Source organism: Carcharodon carcharias, chromosome 4, assembly GCF_017639515.1.
Source record: "Carcharodon carcharias isolate sCarCar2 chromosome 4, sCarCar2.pri, whole genome shotgun sequence".
Lineage (NCBI taxonomy): Eukaryota > Metazoa > Chordata > Chondrichthyes > Lamniformes > Lamnidae > Carcharodon > Carcharodon carcharias.
In genome coordinates, this window is record NC_054470.1 from 49,209,902 (window position 1) to 49,226,697 (window position 16,796).

Below are 16,796 nucleotides of genomic sequence, written 5' to 3' on the forward strand. Positions count from 1 at the left end.
AGATGGAGATTGGAGAAGGTGCCTGGGGATAAAGGAATGTGTGGAACTGCAAGGTGTGTTGGTCAGAGACATCCATAGCAGAAAAATACTAAGAAAGTTAGAAAGTGATGGATTCCACCTGAGAATACTCACCTTTCCTGACCCAATTTAAACCTTTTTTGATACTTTATCCAAGTCCTAGATACCATAATACTGCAGGTCTGACAGCATCTGTGGCGAGAAAGACAGAGTTAACGTTTTGAGTCCGTACAATTCTTCTTCAGAGCTAATAGGAACTCTTTAGCTCTGAAGAAGAGTCGTACGGACTCAAAATGCTAACTCTGTCTTTTCTGCCACAGATGCTGTCAGACCTGCTAAGTTTTTCCAGCATTTTTTGTATTTTTTTTAGATTTCCAGCATCTGCAGTATTTTGCCTTGACCATAATACTTCTGTTGACAACTTCCACAACCTTTAACCATACCTGTTAGTTTGGTTGGCTGGCCTCTTGCTTCCATCCAGAGAAAAGGAAAGTCCCTTCTGAGCTCACCGCCTCCAGCATAACCTCCAGGGGAGAGTTGAGAACTGGAGGGCAGCCTTCCCACATCCTCCTTCATTTCTAGCCTTCAGAAGCAAGGTGTCTTGGAGACATTTTGACTCCTGCCGGGGTCCCTTTAAATAGAAAGCCTATTGACAGAGCCCAGGTCATCATCATGCCTGCAGTATCTGATGGGTTAAGAAACCAGGATGTGGGTGCAAATGTGGTGGTTCAGTGCACCTCCCACCTACCTACAACACTGTCAGATCTTTGCGCTTCTGCAATTCTAGCCTGTTGTGCATCCCTGATTTTCATCAGTCCACCATTGGTGGCCATGCCTTCAACTGTCTAGACTCTAAGCTCTGGAATTCCATACCTAGACTTCTCTGCCTCTTTCTCCATTATGACGCTTCTTAAAACCTGTTTATGCGCAACCATTTGGTCACTTGGCCTAATATTTCCTTATGTAGCTCAGTGTTAAATTTTATTTGACAATGCTCTTGTGAAGTATCTTTGGACATTTCCTACATGCAAGGTACTGTAAAATTTAAGTAGTTGTTGTTTTGAGCAGATAACGTTACGCCGATGATGTTGCACTAGTCGCTCATGGAAACTCAGCTACAAAGATTCATGGATTGTCTTTCCTGCACTTATAACATCCCTGACTGGGAAGGGGTGTCATATCTCTGTCCCTAATCGCAATAAATAACACACAACTGGAACTGCTAGCAAATTCTGCCACCTTGGGTCCACAGTGAAAGACGATCTGTCTCTTGATGCAGAACTCGATACAAGCATAGGGAAAGCAGCTACCACCTTTGGACAACTCACAAATGTGCCTGGAATAACATTAAGCAGACTTTTAGGACCAACATGTGGTTTATGAGACCTGTGTTCTCAGCACCTAGTTGTATGGCTGTGAAACATGGATGATTTGCATCTATAAGGTAAAGATCTCCCATCTTTGCTGTTTGCAGTGCATTCTGGGCATCTCACGAAGAACAAAATCATGAATGTAGCAGTCCTGTCAAAGGAAAAGCTCCAAAATATGTTGGCATTCATCAAGCAGAAATAACTTTGCTGTCTCAGGCATATTTGCAGGATGGAAGATGGTTGCATACCTAAGGATTTTCTGTGTGGTGAGGCTGGCGGAGCCAGGTGACCAGCAGAATGCTCAAAGCTGTTTTTCTTTAGTCTTTCATGGTACGTGAGCATCGCTGGCAAGGCCAGCATTTGTTGCCCGTCCCCAATTGCCCTTGAGAAGCTGGTGACGGGCTACCTTCTTAAACCACTGCAGGCCATCTGGTATAGGAACACCCACAGTGCTGTTTTGAAGGGAGTTCCAGGATTTTTATCCAGCAACAATGAAAGAACAGCAATATAGTTCCAAGTCAGGATAGTGTGTGACTTGGAGGGGAACTTGCAGGTGGTGGTGTTCCCATCCATCTACTGGCCTTGTCCTTCTGCATGTGGAGGCTGCGAGTTTAGAAGGCGCTGTTGAATGAGGCTTGGCGAGTTGCTACAGTGCAGCTTGTATACAGTACACACTGTTGCCACCATGTACCGGTGGTGGACGGATTAAATAAGGTGGTGGATGGGGTGCCGATTCAGCAGGCTGCCTTTACCTGGATGGTGTTGTGTTTCTTGAGTGTTGTAAGAGCCGCACTCATCAAGCCAAGTGGAGACTATTCCTTCATACTCCTGACTTGTGCCTTGTGGATGGTGGACACACTTTGGGGAGAGGGGTGAGTTACTCACTGCAGATTTCCTAGCCTCTGGCCTGCTGGTGTAACCACAATATTTATATGGCTTTTTCAGTTTATGATCAATGGTAACCCCGGGATGTTGATAATAGGGGATTCAGCGCTGGTAATGGCATTGAATGTCAAGGGGAGGTTCTCTCTTGTTGGAGATGATCATTGCCTGGCACTCGTGTGACATGAATGTTTCTTGTAACTTATCAGTCCAAGCCTGGATATTGTCCAGGTTTTGCTGCACATGGCCACAAACTGCTTTACTATCTGAGAAGTCATGAATGATGTTGAAAATTGTGCAATCATCAGCGAACATCCCCACTTCTGACTTTAGAGGGGTCATTGGTAAAGCAGCTGAAGATAGTTGGGCCTAGGACACTACACTGAGAACTCCTACAGTGATGTCCTGAGAGTGAGATGGTTGGTCTCCAACAACCACAATTCCTTTGTGCTAGATATGACTCCAACCGTGGAGAGTTTTTCCCTAGATTCCCATTGACTTCTGTTTTGTTAGGGCTCCTTGATACCACAATTGGCCAAATGCTACTTTAATGTCAAGGGCTGTCACACTCATCTCATCTCTTGCATTCAGCTCTTTTGTCCGTGTTTGAACCAAGGCTGCAATGAGGTCAGGAGCTGAGTGGTCCTGGCAGAACTCAAACTGAGCATCAGTGAGAAGGTTGTTGCTTTGTAAGTATGCTTGATAGCACTATCGATGACACCTTCCATCTGTTTGCTGATGATCGAGGGTAGACTGATGGAACAGTAATTGGCTGGATTGGATTTTTCTTGCTTTTTGTGTACAGGACATACCTGGGCAATTTTCCACATTGCTGGATAAATGCCAGTGTTGTAGCTGTACTAGAACTGCTTGTCCAGGGGAAAGGCAAGTTATGGAGCATGCCTTCAGTACTACAGCTGGAATGTTATCAAGGCCCACAGCCTTTGCAGAATCCAGTGTCTTCAAATGTTTCTTGATATCACATGAATTGAATTGAACTGGCTGAAAACTGACATCTGTGATGCTGGGGACCTCCAGAGGAGGCTGAGATAGAATATTCAATTGGCACTTCTGGCTGAAGATGGTTGCAAATATTTCAGTCTTGTCTTTTGCGCTGATTTGTTGGGTTCATTATTGAGGGTGGGGATATTTTTGGAGCCTCCTACCCTGGTTAGTTGTTTAATTGTCTACCACCTTTCATGACTGGATGTGGCAGGAGTGTAGAACTCAGATCTGATCTGTCATTGAGGGATTGCTTAGCTCCATTGCATGTTGTTTCCGCTGTTTGACATGTAAGCAGCCCTGTGTTGTAGCTTCACCAGGCTGACATCTCATTTTTAGGTATACCTGGTGCTGCTTCTGCTATGCTCTTCCACACTCTTCATTGAACCAGTGATGATAATATTAGATTGGAGATATGCCAGGTCATGCTAAAGGAATAGAGTATAAAAATAAGGAAGTGTTGTTGTAACTGTACAAGGCATTGGTGAAACTGCACCTGGAGCACCGTGCAATTTTGCTCCCCTTACTTGAGGAAAGATGTAGTTGCATTGGAGGTGGTTCAGAGGAGGTTCACTAGATTGATTCCAGAGATGCGGGGCTTGTCTTATGAGGAGAGATTGAGCAGTTTAGGCCTATACTTGCTAGAGCTTAGAAGAATGAGAGGAGATATAATTGAGATACATAAGATGCTAAAGGGGATAGACAAAGTAGACGGTGGAGTGGATGTTTCCCCTTGTGGGGCATTCTAGAATGAGAGGCCATAGTTTTAGGTTAAGGGTGGTAGATTGAAATCATAGATGAGGAGGAATTACTGAATCTGTGGAATTCACTACCTCAGAGTGCAGTGGGTGCCGGAACGCTGAATAAATTTAAGGAGGAGATAGACAGATTTTTAATTAGTAATGATTGAAAGGTTATGGAGAGAGGGCGGGAAATTGGAGTTGAGGCCAAAGTGAGATCAGCCATGATCGTATTGAATGGCTGGGCAGGCTCGAGGGGCTGAATTGCCTATTCCTGCTCCACATTCTTATGTTCTTATGAGGTTACAGATTATGGTTGATATCAATTCTGTTGCTGCTATTGGCCCACTGTGCCTCATGGATGCCCAGATTTGTGTTGCTAGATCTGTTCTGAATCTATCCCATTTAGCATGGTTGTAGTGCCACACAACACAATGGAGGTTATCTTGATGTGAAGACAGGACTTCATCTTGACAAGGACTGTGCGATGATCACTCCTACCAAAACAGTCCTAAGTAGATTGTTGAGGATGAGATCAAGTAGGGTTTTCCCTCTTGTTGATCCCCTCACCACCTGCTGCAGGCTCAATCTAACAGATGTGTCCTTTAGGACTTGGCCAGCTCGGTCAGTAGTTGTGCTACCAAGCCACTTTTAGTGATGGATATTAAAGCCCCACAACCAAAGAACATCCTGTGCTCTTGCGACCCTCTGTGCTTCTTCCTAATGGTGTTCGATATGGAGGAGTACTGATTCAGCTGAGGGAGGGCAGTAAGTGGTAATCAACAGGAGCTTTCCTTGCCCATGTTTGACTTGATGCCTTGAGACTTTATGGGATCCAGAGTGAATGTTGAGAAGTCCCAGCGCAACTCTCTCTCGACTGTATACCATGGTGCTGCCAACTCTGGATGCTTGCATGGGTGACATGAAGGCCCTAAATGTCAATTCTTGCACCTTGGAGACAATGGCTGATGACACAGGAAAATGGTGACATTGCTTGTGGGCCAGCATGCGCCACGATGACGATCAGTGGCTATGTGTCTTGACAACAGGTGCCAACCTCGAAAACAACAACCCACAATGCCACCCAATAATAGTTTCTTCCATGGCACCCTTCAGTATTTTAATCTCCGATCCTTTTTTCTCTTGTTTTCTATATTGTGCAATCTTTTGTGCATCTCCAAGTTTCTGTCGCTCTGTCCTCTTCTCTCAGAGGAATGACGAAGTTCTGTGGAGCAAAATCATAAACCTTTTTTTTTGTAATTTTAATACACAGCACAACGAAGAAATCTACCACTTCAATCTCACTTTATGAGCATTTTAGTCTTTTACCTACGGAGAAACGATTCGAATATGACTTGGAACTTCTGCTTTTTCTGCTTCTGCACTTTCTGTTTCATTTCAGATTTCCAGCATCCCCAGTATTTTGCTTTTAGTCTTCTAATTTATTTATTTCCCTTATAGTTTTGTGTGGCCTAGCCAACTAAAAAAAAGGCTTGCATTTATAGGAAATTGACCACCGGACATCTCAAAGTGCTTGACTGCCAATGAAGTGCTTATGAAGTGTAGTCACTGTTGAAATGTAGGAAGTGAGATTAGTGAATCAGAAAACAATGCTGTGAGCATCTATCCAGCCGCAATATACTAAAAATCTTGCATATATCGCGCATTGATCATCTCTTTCCTTACCTCACTTGTTTACATTTTCACCCCTGACTCAACTCCTCCAATGTTTTTGTAAAGCCCTCAAACTCTACCATACATAAGTGAATAAGTGTGAGAATAACTAGTTAACTAAACATTTATCCCAGGAGTTCTGCAAGATATTTGCTAAAGGCAGAATAATCTATTCTACTTCCAACGAAAATTGTTTAGTTTGTCAGTCTCATTGTCAACCTGTTATATTACTATAGTATGTTAGCTCAACATTTTCCATTTCCAAATTTTAATCTCTGAGAGATTAGGGAGCTTTATAATATTCCAAACCTTACCAGAATCCTGGTTCCAACCCAATTCCCAGTCAGCGCAGTGTTGCCTGAAATGTTTGCTGTCAATCAGAGTATTTGGTTTGCGCACCAGCTGTTTCGTTCTTTGGGCAGATTTTATATACCTAATTTCTCATGAAAGCCCTGACTCATATTAGCTTGTTATCTCCCCCTAGTACCCTTTCTCACCCGTGAACCAAAACAGTGAAATCCAGCTACTGAAACTGGATATCTTTGGCAATTTGAATTTTAAACACATCAGGAAGGGATTTTAGTATTGGTTCTCATAGCCCTCAAACAGTAGGGACAGAAATTTTAGGTTGGCGTGCTGGCATGTGCCCGACCCGATTGGACACGAAATCGCACGGGATGACGCTGGGCGAGCATCGCAATATTTTGGTCATTGGGCGCGTGCAAAAGTTGGAAGGGTGCCTGCCGACAATTAAGAGGCCAATTAGTGCGATTAAAGTTGTAATTATCTCCGATTTCTCGTGGTCCGTCCGGTCTTACGGTCGGCGGACGGGCAAATCGGCCAGGCGGACTTAGCATTTTTCATGAAATCTCATCTGAGAACGGGGTGAGGTTTCTGTTATTACATTTTTTAAAAAATTTACGGACAGAATTCCCATCACGTATATGTTCAGGCGATTATGGTACGTGGACATTTTTTTTCCCGGATTTTAAAAACTTTATTTATTGGTTTCAAAGTCTTCAGCTCCCTGAGGCAGCTCTCCGTCTTCAGGGAGCTTTCATTCACCGCTCGCCCGTGCTTACGTCAGTGCCCGCCCTCCTCCTTCTCCCAGCCTGGCAGTGCTGAGCATTTCAGCGCGCACTTCATGCTGGCTAGCCGTTAATTGGCCAGCCGGCGTGAAATCACGGTTGGGGGCTGATCATGGGCGGCGGTCCATTCCCCGGCCGCTCCTGGGCCCGCAAGCCAACCTGAAAATCCTGCCCTAGGTTTTTAATGTTTGAATTTGCTAACAACCCCCCATTTTGTACAAAATAATTTTCAGTTGGCACCAAAAGTTGTTACAGATGCAGGGAGGGATGAAGTGTAAAAGAATTTTAAACATGACAGTTTTAACTTGGAGGCACTGCAGAACTGAGAGTCAACGTACGTCACCAAGGACAGGGCTGATGTAGGAGTGTTGTGAGATAGGATATGGACAACAGATACACTAAAGTTTATGGAGGATGGGTAACCAGCCAGAAGCAAAGAGCCCATCAATGTCACATAGTGGCTGGAATCTTATGGAGGCAACAGGGTCTTGGCTGTCAGCTAGAGAGAGCTAGTGAGAGCTAACAAGAGCCTCGTGTTGTCCCTTTCTGGGAAGGCCCTCTGCATCTTGTTCCATCAGTCACTTGACAGGCCAGCAGTGGGCCTTTCCCCAGGATCAAGGACTCTGGGACAGAAGTCCTACGCACTGAGAGCTGCTAGGCAATCAGAAGCCAGCAGCTGTATTGAATGGCAGCACTACTAGCGAGGGGTTGGCTGCTGCCGGTTCAACGCCCACCCGAGGCCTAGGATCAGCGCTGTATCCCAGGCCACAGGAGAGTGATGGTGGAACGGGGGAGTCGCGAGGTAGAGGGTCAGCACCAAGGGAGGAGTTTAGCTTTCAGCAGGCCCCCTCTTTCCCAATGCCAGGTGCTTCAATCAGGCACCGTGCCTTTGTACAAGGGGCCACTTGCCTAAGAGTCCATAAATAATCTTGAAAAACGAGCCCTCCACTCGCCACTGTGTTAATACCAGCAGTGCGGTGAGGCCCTTAAGTTGGCATTAATTGGCCAATTAAGGCCTCAATTGGTCACAGAATTGGAAGGCCATCCAGGAGCCTTCCTGTCACAGACTTAAACAGGATGGAGAAGAGAAGGTGATGGGGTCTGCACCCACCACCCTCCTTGCTATGTAACGCCAACAAACTCACCATGGGGAAGGTACAAGATTCTGTTAGCTACTAATAAATCAAATAGCATTATATTCAAGTAAATATTGAATTCTTTTTATTTGTTTCCTCATATGTTAATCTCTAGCTTTTTTCTGCTTCCGTCCAGCCTCCATTTTATGACCCTGTGGTGCCAGTGGACTTTGAAGAGTTCCTGATGTCGCAGTTCAGTATTGTAGATCCTGACCTTCAGCAAGACCTGGGTGACTTCCCCGATGATGACCTAGAGATTACTTTTGTTCCGAGAGAATGCAGGACTGTGCAGCCTTCAGTTCCTGAAAACGGGTAATACATTGATATACAATTTTGAATTCTTAGAGTCATAGAAGTCTACAGCACAGAAAAAGGCCCTTCGGCCCATCGAGTCTGCACCAGTCAAACAAGTACCTAACTATTCTAATCCTATTTTCCAGCACCAGGCCCATTGCCTTGTATGCCATGGCATCATAAGTGTACATCCAAACACTTTAGTGTTATGAGGGTATCTGCCTCTACCACCCTTTCAGGCAGTGAGTTCCAGATTCCCACCACCCTCTAGGTGAAGAAATTCTTCCTCACATCCCCTCTAAACCTCCTGCCCTTTACCTTAAATCTATGCCCCCTGGTTATTGATCCCTCCACCAAGGGGAAAAGTTCCTTCCTGTCTACCCTATCCATGCCCCTCATAATTTTATACACTTCAATCACGTCCCTCCTCAATCTCCTCTGCTCCAGGGAAAATAACCCCAGTCTATCCAATCTCTCCTCATAACTAAAACTCTCCAGCCCAGGCAACATCCTGGTAAATCTCCTCTGCACTCTCTTTAGTGCAATCACATCCTTCCTATAATGCAGATTCCAGAACTACACACAGTACTCTAGCTGTGGCCTAACCAGCATTTCATACAGTTCCAGCATAACCTCCCTGCTCTTATATTCTATACCTCAGCTAATAAAGGCAAGTATCTATATCCCACCTTCTTAACCATCTTATCTACCTGTCCCACTACTGTAAGGGACTGGTGGACATGCACACCAAGGTCCCTTTGATCCTTGGTACTTCCCAGGGTCCAACCATTCATCGTGTATTCCATGCCTTGTTTGTCCTGCCCAAGTGCATCTCCTCACACTTATCCGGAATAAATTCCATTTGCCACTGATCAGCCCACCTGACCAGCCCGTCTGTTTCCTCCTGTAATCTAAGGCTATTCTCCTCACTATTTACCACCCCACCTATTTTCATATCATCCGCAAAATAGCTGATCAACCCCCCTACATTCAAGTCTAAATCGTTTATATATACACAAACAGCAAGTGACCCAACACCGATCCCTGTGGAACCCCACTGGACACAGGCATCCAGTCACAAAAACATCCCTTTTTCTCTTTATCCAACCCTGTATATCCCTCGCCATCCAGGGTTTCCTGGATTTGTTGGTCCCACCCTTTGTCTTTACAAAGTATGTTGGCCCTGTACTCTCCCTATTTCCTTCTCGGAGAGCTTTTTATAAAACTAACTTAAACATTCATTAATAAAAGAAAAGATTAAAAGCATATACATGTGTCTACAAATTACTGCTACAATCATTTTTTTAAATCCCCTAGATAATCTGATTCCCAGTTGCTCCTACATTAAAGCAACAGTAAAACACATAGATTTTAAAAGACCCAGGCAAAGTAAACAATACCTTTAACAGTCGAATTCAAAGTGAGTTCTCAGCACTTCAGTCCCTGGAGGCAGCAGTTTGGTAAATACTGGCTGAAGGCGTTTCTCACCCATTAGATCTAAAAAATGCCTACTCTTACAAACAGCCTTTGCTCCTTTATACATATTTTCCACTTTGAATGCAAATTCAGTTGTTTCACTATGTCTTTGGACTTTATCTTTCTGATAATAAAAATCTCTCATAGCATTAAGTTTTACCAGTATTATTTAGGAAAAATAAACACACTTTTTAACTAAGTTCACCTGGCTAGGTGAAACATTTCTCTCCTCCTTTGAAAACAATCTAGTCCAGTTTATTTAAGAATGCACATTTCCCCCTTTATACTTCACATTCCAAAACTTCCAATGTTTACCCAATTAATATTTCAAACTTAACTTCCTTAAGGTTGGTGGGCAGGTGAAGAGCCCAAGCGGCCTTCGCATTTTCATGAAACCTCATCCACGGGCGGGATGAGGTTTCATGAAGGATTTATTAAATTAATAAATATTTTTCAAAAATTTGACAAACATGTCCCAGCTCATGTGACACCGTCACATGAGGGGACATGTGTAAATGATTCTTAACTTTTTTTATTTTGATGTTTCAGATTGAACTTTAGCTCCCTGAGGCAGCTCCGTGCCTCAGCGAGATTTCTGCACCCTTTCGCATGCATGCACGAAAGAGCACATGCCCCGACTCTCCCTCCTCCCCCCACTCACATAGGTAGTGCTGAGCATTACTGAGCACGCGTCACCCTGGGCAGGCCTTTATTGGCCCATCTACATAAAATGGTGGCTCCTTGCCCGCTCCTGACCGGCCCACCCAACAGGGAGAAAATTCTCCCCATATAGACACAGATTCTATTTTACAATAAATTCCAATAACATTATGGACATTATTATATCTTCCTGACAAGTACTATTGCTGGAATATTGTCCGGGCCCATAGCCTATGCAGTTTCCAGTGCCTTCCGCCATTTCTTGATGTCACGTGGAGCGAATCAAATTGGCTGAAGACTGGTATATGTGATGCTGGGAACCACCAGAGGAGGCCAAAATGGATCATCCACTCAGCACTCATGCTGAAAGTGGGTGCAAATGCTTCAACCTTGTCTTTTCCACTGATGTGCTGGACTCCCCCATCATTGAGGATAGGGATTTTATGGAACCTCCTCCTCCAGTTAGTTGTTTAATTGTCCACCACCGTGTATGACTGGATGTGGCAGGACTGCAGAGCTTAGATCCAATCCACTGACTGTGGGGTTGCTCAGCTCTGTCTATTGCATGCTTCCACTGTTTGGAATGCAACTGGTCCTGTGCTGCAGCGTCACCAGGTTAACACATCATTTTTAAGTATGCCTGGTGCTGCTCCTCAAGACCTCCTGCTTTCTTCATCAAACTGGGATTGATTTCCTGGTTTGATAGTTATGGTAGAGTGGGGGATATGTTGGGCGATGAGGTTACAATACGGACGTATAAATTAGGAGGAGTAGGCCACTCAGCCCCTCGAGCCTGCTCTGCCTTTCAATAAGATCGTGGCTGATCTGAATGTAACCTCAACCCTGCCTTTCTGCCTACCCCCGATAACATTTCACTGCCTTGTTAACCAAGAATCTATGTAGCTCTCCCTTAAAAATATTCAAAGACTCGGCTTCCACTGCCTTTGGAAGAGAATTCCAAAGACTCGTGACCCTCAGAGAAAAAAATTTCTCCTCATCTCTGCCTTAAATGAGTGACCCTTTATTTTTAAACAATGACCTCTAGTTCTAGATTCTCTCACAAGAGGAGACATCCTCCCACATACACCCTGTCAAAACCCCTTAGGATCTTATATGTTTCAATCAGGCTGCCTTTTACTCTTCTAAATTCCAGTGGATACAAGCAAAACCTATCCAACCTTTCCTCATCAGAGAACCCACCTATTCCTGGTATTAGTCTTGTAAACATTCTCTGAATTGCTTCTAAAGCATTTACATCTTTTCTTAAATAAGGAGATGAATACTGTACACAGTACATTAGATGTGGTCTCACCAGTACCCTGTATAACTGAAGCATAACCTCCATACTTTTGTAATCAATTCCCCTCACAATAAATGATAGCATTCTATTAACTTTCTTAATTACTTGCTGTATCTGCATACTAGCTTATTGTGATTCATGCACTAGGACACCCGGATCCCTCTGAATCCCAGAGCTCCACAATCTCTCAACATCCAGACAACAAGCTTCTCCATTATTCTCCCTGCCAAAATGGACCTGCCCGCACCATACTCCACCTGCCAGACCCTCGCCCACCCATTCAACCCATCCACGCCACCTCGCAGCCTCCCTACCCCCCTCAACAATCCACCACCCCGCCTATCCTCATGTCAAATCTAGCAGTCATACCTTCAGTCCCTCCATCCAAGTCATCCACACAAACTGTAAAAAGCTGAGGACTATGGTTCAAGACTGACATAGTGCTACTTTTTCTGAGAAATTTCACAAGCATCTAATTTATGCTAAAATATTGGTCCAGGCAAATTTCCTTGATTTGCTCGCCCAATTTCTGAGATATGTCCATCAAAACTCTCTGGGCTCTGACAATGTTGTACTTCCTCACTGTTACACTACAGTGTGAGCTGAGATTGTATCTCCAAGGCTGGCAGTAGGGCTTGAAGCCACAAAATCTTGACTTGGAGAGAAGAGCACTGAGCCAAGCTTACACTTCGTATGTAGCACACAGAAGAAAACTTTCTCTTGTGATTAAACTCAAGAAGTGTCATTTGTATGTAGCATTTTGTACATAATTCCTTCATATTTTTTCTTATCAGCTCATAAGTTCACATTTAACGGGGATAATTTGTTCAATTTTTTTTTTTAATTTCTAGGGTTGATTTAGATCCACTTGTACGAGACTGTGTCCAGACCTACACTCAAGATTGGCTCATTGTCAACAGAAAGTAGGTTAACAATTCTAACTTTACTGAAATAAAATAAAGGACAACCCTTTGATTGGAAGATTGTCAAGTTAATCATAAAATTGTAAATTCCAAATAAGTTTTGATATAGTGGGAAATATTAATATACTTTGAGCTTTGAAATTGTATTATTTTGTGAACCAGACAATACTACATATCTGAGAACTAGCTGAGCCTTTCCAGCACATTCTGTTTTAATTTCAGATTTCCAATGTCTGCAATATTTTACATTTTGTACTATGTATATAAAATGTAGGAACGTACAAAAAGATCAACAAGTAAAGGCCACTAAGCCCACCATTGCTCAATGCTCCCCAAACATCCTCAGCAGTGGAGAGTGGGGAAGCACATTGTGGTATAAGTGCCAAGAGATGCCCAACCAAGATGCCCACAGCTAATATCACCAAAGTTCATGTGGACTCAATGGAAGGTCACTTAATTAACGTAGTAATAATGGGTCCTCACACCGCTATGGCTGCATCTGGGGTACCAACCCACCATAGACATCAGTGGAAGAGTTAGCAGGTGATAGGAGTGTTGAAAGGGGTGGGATTGGGATTGCTCAGCCCCACCCCAGAAACTCCTCAACACTGATCCCAGCGGTTTCCTATAGACAGGTATGGGGTTACATTTTAGAACAAAATGTTTAATATTCCGACATTTTCTTCAGGGGTCCAGGCGTGATTCTGCTCAGGACCCTTTGATATGCCCTATGTCTGCCATTTGGCTGATAAGAATGCTTCTGTCAATACAATGCCCACTCCCAATGAGGGCTTAAAAAAGAGTAACTCTTAACTTAAGGATTCTTTGTCTTTGTCCCTTGCCCATTCTTACACCAATGGTTTTGTTTGATGTGAGTGATTCCCCAATCCTGGAACCAAGTTCAGAACTTGAAGTATCTGGTTCCTGATTTCATTTACATTCCTTCTATCATGCTCCCACCATAATGGCAGGCACATTATGCTGGAAGTGCTAAAAGTTTTCTCTCTTGTTAAGTAGCTGCCATTACCTCAAGCAATAGTTTTGTGTCTTACGATTATTAGCAGAGACATTGAAATATTGTTGTAATAACTGATGTTCATTTTAACACCTGGTGTTCAGGAACCAAGGAGAAAATGGGACCTTGAGTTCAAGCAGACTTGAATTGAGGAGAGATCTGTTCAAGACTCTTCCAAAGCAATTGTTTGAATCAGAAGACAGCGGCGATACAGTCAGCCAAGAGTTTCAGGTATCTGTTCATTTATTTCAAGAATCCCTTTTTGCCCCGTTACATTTCATTTTTGTTCTTTTTTCTCATTTTAGTATTTAGCTGTCAATGAAAATTATAAACTGTGCAAAGGTCTCTGGTAACTATATGTTTTAGCAATGAAGCCAATTAACTTTTGAAATGTTAGTTTCTAGAATATATGGGCCGAAATTTGCCCTTGATGGGCGGGTGGGCCCCACTGGCTCGGTGGCGGGCACGCAGCCGATTGCCGCCGCCAAAACGGGCCCCACCGCCATTTTGAGTGGGCGGGCCAATTAAGGCCCACCCAGCGTGACACCCAATGGGAAGCGCTAGCTTCCTGTGCGGGCCGGGGGGGGGGGGATTCCCCAACTGCGAAAGAGCACACATCTTCCTGAGGCTAAGCGCTGCTTCAGGGAGAGCGCTGAAAGTGTTTGAAAGTTTAAAAACAGAAAACTGTAAAAATTATTAACATGTCCCCCTCTTGTGACAATGTCACACGAGATGGGACATGTTAATAAATATCACGGAAACTTTATTAAAGTTTTTTAAAACCGACATGAAACCTCATCCCGCCGGTGGATGAGGTTTCATGTATTATCAGAAGCTGGCTGGGGCTCCTGGCCTGCCCGCCAGCCTTAAGATCGGACAGGCAGGGTCTTTAACTGATTTAACTATCCTGTCAATGGCCTCAATCGACCATTGACAGGTTGGTGGGTGGACAGCTGATCGCGCATTTCCCCTGCCTTCTTGACTATTTAAATGGACCGGGATGATGTCGGGGGTTCCTCCCGATATCATCCCGCATCATTTTCACGTCGGCGAGCGGGCCCCGCCCCCAGCTCGCTGATGGAAAAATTCTACCCAATGTTACTTTTTCATTGGCCTCAAATTTCTGGGAACAAAAAGAAGAAAAAACAGCCTGATTTTTTTGTGTGTGCACCCGCCGCTCAGGTAACCATACCCGAAGGTCAATCCCTGATTTCAGGAAAGGTGGACAGAAATATAGGGGAAAAATGTAAAGGGAGGAAAGCAAGCCAGATGGCCTGCTCCCAATTCTATACTAATATTGCTCTGTTCTGACTGCGAAGTAGTGTATTCATCCAGTTGAAGCAATTTTCACTCTAATTGTCCTTTCTTAACCCTCCAGTGGCTTAGTTCCCCTTTTCTAAACCCTTCTTTCAAATGTGGTTCATTAGTGGGTATCATCTGTCAATATGGTGGCTGTTCATTTCCTTATATGAAACAGTAATTATTTCTGGAATCTTCAGGCAGTTATCCTTTTCACCTGTCAAGTTCTACAATTATTGCAATATTTGTGTAGAAGCTGCTCGACTTGCTGTGAGTTGAAAGAGCTTGTTATATTTATGTGTAAATAAACAGTTGTACAGCAAGAATGATGCCCTACCCTAATGGGAAATACTTTACATTTCTAGCACTACAGTTCAATAAACTCCAGTACTGATACACGATGCCTCACCATACTTCCGCATAGAATATGCTGACAGTTTTACTGATACACACATCATAGTGAAAATTGGCTTTTACCACATTGGACAGAATTTTACCTGCCGAAGGGGGATTTGCGAAGATGTGGCTGAGAATTAAAATCCAGGAAAATGATGGCATGTGGGGAACCCAACATGTTCTGCTCACCACCACATTTAACAGGGCTGTGTTTGGAACACCCAGATATTTAAATAAGTTAAATAGCAATTAACTCACAATTTAACCTAGTAATCTGGATTTTAACAGCTCAGTGCACATATTTCCGAGCTGTGTGGAACGTGTCACCTTCTTAGTCAGTCCCACAGGATTGAGGATGACTTATTCTTGTCGGGGTCCTCAAAGCAAGAGGACAGTGGGAAGTCATAGAGCAGAATTTTCTGCCTGTCAGGCGGGCAGTGCGGGAGCAGGCGTGGGTGGACGTGGGCAGGCACAGATCCTATCGCTGCCCGTGAATGGCTCCGCACTGCCATTTTACCCAAGGCTGGCCAATTAAGTCCCCTCCAGCATGCATGGCGGCTCCCGAGGACAGCGGAAGTGGGTGGGCGGCGGTGGGACTGCAATGACCACTGGGTCCAATGTCGACCCGGCGGCCTGTTTTAAAAAGCTCCTGGAGCCTTTCAAAGGCTGTAAATCATGGCCAGTGGAAGGGCTCCCCAGAGCGTTGCTGATGAGCAGGCCAGGCAGGGGTGGGGGGGGGTGGGGGAGGTGGGCGCTGTGCCCCTCGTTTTTCTGACAGTTGCTTTGCTGCCATCCTTGAGGAGGTGGCAGCATGGCGGGAGGTCCTGGTACCCCAGGACTGGAGGAGGAGGCCCCCCCCCCCCCCACATGACGAAACATGCCCGGGAGGAGGTAGTGGAGGTGGTGAGCTCCCACAATGTGGTGCGACGCACCTGGATCCAGTGCCGCAAGCGTTTCAATGACCTGTTGCACCTGGGAAGGGTGAGCACCATGTTGGCATTGGTCACTTAACCCAGCAGATAGGCTTTCCCCCCCTGGTGCCTGTACCACCCCCCCACCCCCAAGTTGGAGTGTAGTGACTGCATTGAATCATTGACAGCATGTGTCCTTTACTGGGTGGACCAGCAGATATTGCCCATTCCGAGGTCACCCTGAGAGGGTGGTGATGAGATGGGTTCTGCACCCGCAGCATGTGGTACACTGAGACCCACATTACTATTTTGGGGGAAACCTGGAGGAGCTGCACCTAGGCGCAGTGCTGGAACTCCAGGACATGTCAAAGTCAGGGTGATGACATGCTGGGAGGGGAGCTTCAAGGTGGCGTTGGCACCAATCCATCTGCTGCCTTCTGTGCTCCACGTGCTTGTGCCTTCTTGCTATGGAAGGTTAGACCATGGCCAAGCGCCATGCCTCTTCCATGGAGAGAGCAGTGATTCTCGTGGAGAGGCTCCTCCAGGACACCAATCAGGGCTTCCTGGGGATGCGCTCAGACCAGCAAGCCCTCACATCGGCATTGACCTCAG

The 16,796-nt window shown here is 44.9% G+C and overlaps 1 protein-coding gene across 3 annotated transcripts in view; it reads left to right on the forward strand.

The window, feature by feature from the left end:
- The window catches only part of dock8 (dedicator of cytokinesis 8), a 312,431-nt gene that overhangs the window by 95,659 nt on the left and 199,976 nt on the right, over positions 1-16,796 (forward strand). For all 3 annotated transcript variants that reach the window (XM_041186616.1, XM_041186617.1, XM_041186618.1), the window contains 3 exons: positions 8,047-8,222; positions 12,492-12,563; positions 13,683-13,809. In XM_041186616.1, the coding sequence (XP_041042550.1) occupies positions 8,047-8,222; positions 12,492-12,563; positions 13,683-13,809 (375 nt within the window). The remainder of the gene's footprint in view (positions 1-8,046; positions 8,223-12,491; positions 12,564-13,682; positions 13,810-16,796) is intronic.